Below are 5,769 nucleotides of genomic sequence, written 5' to 3' on the forward strand. Positions count from 1 at the left end.
GGAGCCGGTCATGAGCACACTGCCCAGGTATGGGAAACTCTCCACTCTCTCCACAACTGCCCCATCACCGATTGGGAGTTGTGGGGGTGGGAGTGTCCGATGGTACAAAATACCCAGGCAGGTGCTTAGTTTTGGTGGGGCTGATGCTAAGGCCCCATCTCTTAGTGGCACGCTCCAGTCTAAGCAGCAGCGTCTCCAACTCCTCTTCTGAATGAGCAGCTATTACACACGTACACTCACACACATGCATACACACGCACTCACACACACGCTTACACACACGCACGCACGCTCACACGTTCACACACTCTCACGCACGCACACACACACGCACACACACGTGCTCACACATACGCACGGACACACGCTCTCATGCACGCAACAACAACAACGGCCATTCGCCACTAATTGGCGGTGACGTCACCACGACGCTTGTGCCAGGCTATGTGCACGTTGAGAAGTGTCGAACGCCCGCTGGCAGGAGGTCACGGCGCAGAACCAGGTGTCATGTATCGAATGACTGACACACACACACGCACTCACATGCACGCACATACACACACGCACACATGCTCTCACTCACGCACACACGCGCACATGCTTTCACATGGACTCACGCACTCACACACAAACATCCCCTGTAGAGCCTTAACAGACTGTTGGGGCAAGTGCTGTCCGCCTTCATAGTAGCACCTGTGAAAGCTGACACGGCACACTAGGGGTTGGGTGGCCAGCACCGCGCCCGGCCGCCTTTGTCTCTCTAGTCGCGATGATGACACACCGCAGCATGTACTCATTTGAGGCTGAGCACACTCATCACACGGCAGCAATTGCCTTGTCAGCGCTGAATTCCGCGATGTCAAACTCCACCACTGGGGGGCAGCTCAACACCGGGTCAAGTACACGTGGTCAATTTCAGTGTGCTGAGGAAATGATCACAATAATTAACAATAATAATCTACAGCCACGCGGCAATCCACTGCTAGATGAAGGCCGGCCCCTCCCTATGCCGTGCGTCGACAAGCGGGGTTGTTTGACCGTACTTCACCACGCTGGTCGGCGCGGGTTTGGCGAAGTGGGGGAACCCCGGACACGTTCAGATTTCACTCGCCCGCCGATGTCAGGTGAACGGGTTCGTAGCGCGGGGTGGTTGACAATTCCGACGCAAGTGTGTTCCGATAATCCCCACGACCGGCATGGGGAGAAGTTCATCCCAGCAGTGGATTGTAATTGTAATCATTGTGAGCACAAGCGCTGGCTCACACATCTCTCGCCAACTGATGTTGGCCGTGGCTGGGAGTCGAACTCTCGAAAGTCGATTTCAATCGCAATCTTGAACTCGATCACGTAAACTACATGCAGCATGTCACGACATTTCAGATGACTCCACATTCGTTGTACGTACGTATGTATGTTGAACTTCTTTTGCAGCGTACATAGCCAACCGTGCTAATTGTGCACCTTTAGTGGGGCAATGTGGGAAGAGTTCTGCAGACAAAGATAACAACATTGTGATGGTGAAGAAGGTACAAGTGCAGCCCTGCATCTGCTCGCTCAGGGCCACTGCTGACAGAAGAGAGCTCCACTTCCTACATGCGGCCTTGCGGACCACCGGTTGGCAACCACCAATTATTTGGCCTATAATTCCTGGGAATTTTGTTTCATTTCAATGACTGGGAAGTGATATTTCCGGCACCTCTGCTTCGCACGGTTGGCTACGTACGGCGCGAAAGAAAGTTCAACTACTCTTCCATACCGACCAGACGTCTCGCAGGAGACTTGCGTACGCGCGCATGTGGACGATCCCCTCCGTTGACGTAGATATAACGAGCGCGGCACAACAACGCTCGCCTGTCGCAGAGCGAGACAGAGAGAGAGAGAGATTCCCCCGACGTGTGTCGTGCGATCGGGAGGCGCGGCTGGTTGTTCGTCCGCGAGGCGAGGGCTTATTTTTGTTAAGTTTTGCAAGCCGACCGTTTTGCTGTCCGCTGTTTCCCACAGTCACGACGGCACCCTGGTGAGCGTGCGGTCCCGGGAGGAGATGTCCTGGCTCTGGGACTTTGGCAGCCGCCAGCCATTCTGGATCGGTACGACACCGCGCGCGGGCCTTCGTTGGTTTTTATTCCAGAGTGCACTGCTCGTCCAGGGGTCGGCAACCCGCGTCTCAGGAGCGGCATGCGGCTTTTTGGCGTCCCCCTTGTGGCTCTTTGGCTGTCCCTGTTGCGGGCAGCCGTTTAGAAAAAACTAAAACTTGAATCTTCTTGGTTCTTTCGGTAAAGTCACGTAGAAGGGAGATAATAAAGTAATATAAATATAAAACAATAACAATTATCACGACGTTTTGACGGCAACACAAGCAATCATCATCGGGTGTGAAAGCCAGTGTTGCAGTCGGAACGTCGTGATAATTTTCATTGTTTTATATTTATATTATATTATTTTATAATCTCCCTTCTACGTGACTTTACCGAAAGAACCAATAATATGAATCCCTGCAGTCACGAAAGCTTTCAATTTAAACCTAAATCTTCAGCATAATTTAACGTAAAGATTATTGATTAAATATGGCAGGGAATGGGTCACTATGGAATGTCCTGGTGACAACAGGATGTACAACAGTCAAACTGTATTATCTGCTGTATACCTGCTTCTGTGTTTGTCTACAAGTAGCTCTGCGTGAGTGATGTGGCTATCGGAAACTATTTTGGGCAAAGACCAAAAAAATTGTCTCTTCTTCTTTGAAAGGTTGCCGACCCCTGAGCTAGTCCAATGCAGAATAATAACACTAAATAAATTTAGATTTAATATTTCATTTATTTCAGCAGGAAGGTGCCCAATAAGCTGTTAGGCTCTATTTTTTCATGTGTGTCCTGCGACTGTTCTGTATGTTGTGCCGCGTGTTATACGCTACGGGGCTTGGTCGTGATCGTGGTTTCGTCGGTCGCGATGCAAACGGCCAGCATCGGTACAGTGCTCTGCCTCCGCCCCCCCCCTCTGTCTATTTAAGGCCACCACACAGAGACGATCACCCCTCTCTGTTACCTGTGTTGCTCCCGCTATGTATCTTGGTGATATCTGTCTGCTAATATGTCTGTCTATAGTTTTCTGGTTAGATTTTATGTCGCTATTTCATTATACCTGATGATGATTGCTTGTGTTGCAATCGAAACGTCGTATTCTATTATTTAATTTAATTTATTATTTTATCTTTAGCCGTGACTTAACCGAAAGAACCAAATAATAATTCCTGCAGTCACGAAAGTTCTAAAATTAAGAGTGCTCTGCAATGTTACGGGAATAGGGAACCGGTCGGAAACGATAAAACTAATAATGCAAAGCGTCACGAATACTCTTTTACGAACAAAAAATATAAAGGAAGGAAAATTAAATGTCATTTAACAAAGCAAACGCAATCATAATAATAATAATGCAACAACAATAATAATAACGCAATCTGCTATTCACGCAGTATTTCACGGACATAAATGACTTTGACGGAGGCGCGGGGGGGGGGGCAATCTCGGCGTCGCTCAAAAGCCAGGCGAGGGAGGAGGTGTGCGCGGCCTTGAAGCGCCCCCTTAGAGGTCTGCGTGATGTTGAGCGCCGCTGCGAATGTGTGTCAGTGGGCTAAGGCGTTCCAGACGGCGGCGAGCTGCCACGGAGATAGCGAGGCACGCCGGGCAGGGTGGCGGCGTGGTGGTAAACGCCACGGTGCTTCACGGCAAGAAGGGCCCGGGTTTGATTCCAAACTCGAGTGCATCCCCGTGTGAAGTGTGTAGACTCCTACCCTTGTTCTGCATGGGTTTCCGTTTCCTTCCATAGCTAACACTATAAAACTAAGCTAGTTTTTATCTTACGAGGGAAGGCACACTCAGCTACGTAGCTCCAGAAGCCACCTGGCCACAATGATAGTTCAACGAAGCGGCTTATCACATCGAAATCTAGAGCAGCCAAATACTCTTAAATGCATGTTTCGAAATGTAGAGGGAAAAACCGGTGAACCCGGAGAAAAATCCACGTGACCACGGGGAGAACAAAGTGGTCTCGGCTCATCCAGGTTTTCTTTTGCCCCGTGGTGTTCATCTCAGGGCTATTTTTGGAATACGGTCCTGGTCCATTCTGAGAACGTGTCCCAGCCAGCCGAGTGTCCGTCTCTCGGTGTCTTGTGTGTGACACTAGGACAAGCGGTCTTCTCGTGCAGTTCGGTGCCGTGGGTTTTGTTTGGCCGGAAGAATGCCGCAGCAGATTCTCCTGTGGAGGCATCTGTTATGGGAGGACCCCATCCTCTCCGTGCCAACTCTCTGAGCCACACAACGGCACCGATTTAACGTTGCTGTTTTCCAGCTGGATATACAACTTATATATATATTTATAAAACAATATAAAGTATTTTTAAAAGGTACATTTCTAAACCGGGAGCCTCTTCCGGACGGTGCACAGGCCTGAGCGACCGGCAGGAGGAGGGCAGCTGGCAGTGGACCAACGGCGACCCGGTCACCTTCACCAACTGGCGAGGGGGCGGCCGCTCCGACCGCGACGCGGCCCCTCACAGCGGCGGGCGGCGGCGGAGGCCCCGCGGGGGGGCCCACGGTGGCTGTGTCCTGGCCCAGCAGAGGGGGAAGTGGGCCAGGCGGGGGTGCAGGGGGGGCGCGTCGCTCCCCTACGTGTGCGTGCGAGAATGATGCCCTCCCCTTCCCGACGGAAGGCAAGGCAAGGTTTGGCTGTGGTGGGGGGGGGTGAGCGGGGAGGGGAGGTTGTGGGGGGGGAGGCTAGAAGGGGCGGCCACAACGTGAAGATTCTCTTCCAAGCAGGAATCTCGACCACGAAACTCCACCGGCATCAACTCTCCGCCACCGCCGCCGCGTGTTGCCGTTCGGCGCGATGCCCGCGACGTTTCGCTCCACGTGTGTGCCCCACGCGCTCGATCACCGATCGAATCGAAGCTCCCCAACGCGTGGTTACAGCAAGTGTGGACTAATCGCCATCTGTTTCCATCTGTACGATGCTTGAGCGTTGTTGTCCCCCACGCTCGCTCGACGCGTGGAGTTTCTCCGGGTGCTCCGGTTTCCTCTCCACGTGACTAAACAATAAACGCAACTCATCACAGATTGGCTGAAAGCATCTTTTCGAATAAAAATCTAATGTAGAAGCAGCGGCAGCACCCTCCTGATGAAGAGTCCTGTGACTCAGCGTGGCTCTCCTAGATAATTAAGCTTGATGGAGTATGACTATACTTCACCACGCTGGTCAGTGCGGGTTGGTGAAGGTGGAGGAGTTGTAGGGGGGGGGGGGTTTGGTGGTGTTCCCAGGACCGGTTCTGATGTCACTCGATGTAAGCGGTAGACGAGAATCGTGCGCCAATCGCTGCACCACCACTCCCCGCTGCGATTAACTCCTTCCAATTCCGATGACGTACGTGTACGTCGTCAGTTTTTCGCGTGCGTCAACGGAACGGAATCGGAAGTAAAAGGCCGCGCGGCAGGGCGAGTGGCACAGTTTGGCGCCAGCTGTCGTAGAGCGGCGGCGGTCGTGTCGTCACGGTTCTCCGCGGCGAGTAACGACGTCTTTAAAAACAGCGGCGCTACGACGCCTCCCCAATTAACGTTGAGCCTCTTGCGCGTTCTGAGATTCAGCGGTGAACGGGACCCCCCCCCCGCCCGGCCCCCACCCCCACCCTGCAACTTGCAGACGTCTTGGAGCGGGGTTCTCGCGCGAGACGTGTCGATGGGAAAGTGTTCGGAGCGACTTTCGAAACGGCCGCAAAAACAC

General features: G+C 52.6%; 1 protein-coding gene across 3 annotated transcripts in view; it reads left to right on the plus strand.

Annotated features, from left to right (window-relative positions):
• FREM1 (FRAS1 related extracellular matrix 1) overlaps window positions 1-4,715 on the plus strand; it is a 57,296-nt gene extending 52,581 nt beyond the window's left edge. For all 3 annotated transcript variants that reach the window (XM_078867548.1, XM_078867549.1, XM_078867550.1), the window contains exons 37-38: window positions 2,002-2,087; window positions 4,441-4,715. In XM_078867548.1, coding sequence (XP_078723674.1) covers window positions 2,002-2,087; window positions 4,441-4,682 — 328 coding nt within the window. In that variant the 3' untranslated portion in view covers window positions 4,683-4,715. The remainder of the gene's footprint in view (window positions 1-2,001; window positions 2,088-4,440) is intronic.
• Window positions 4,716-5,769: the final 1,054 nt, after the last annotated feature.

The sequence above is a fragment of the Lampetra fluviatilis genome, chromosome 24 (assembly GCF_964198595.1).
Source record: "Lampetra fluviatilis chromosome 24, kcLamFluv1.1, whole genome shotgun sequence".
In the NCBI taxonomy this organism is placed as follows: domain Eukaryota; kingdom Metazoa; phylum Chordata; class Hyperoartia; order Petromyzontiformes; family Petromyzontidae; genus Lampetra; species Lampetra fluviatilis.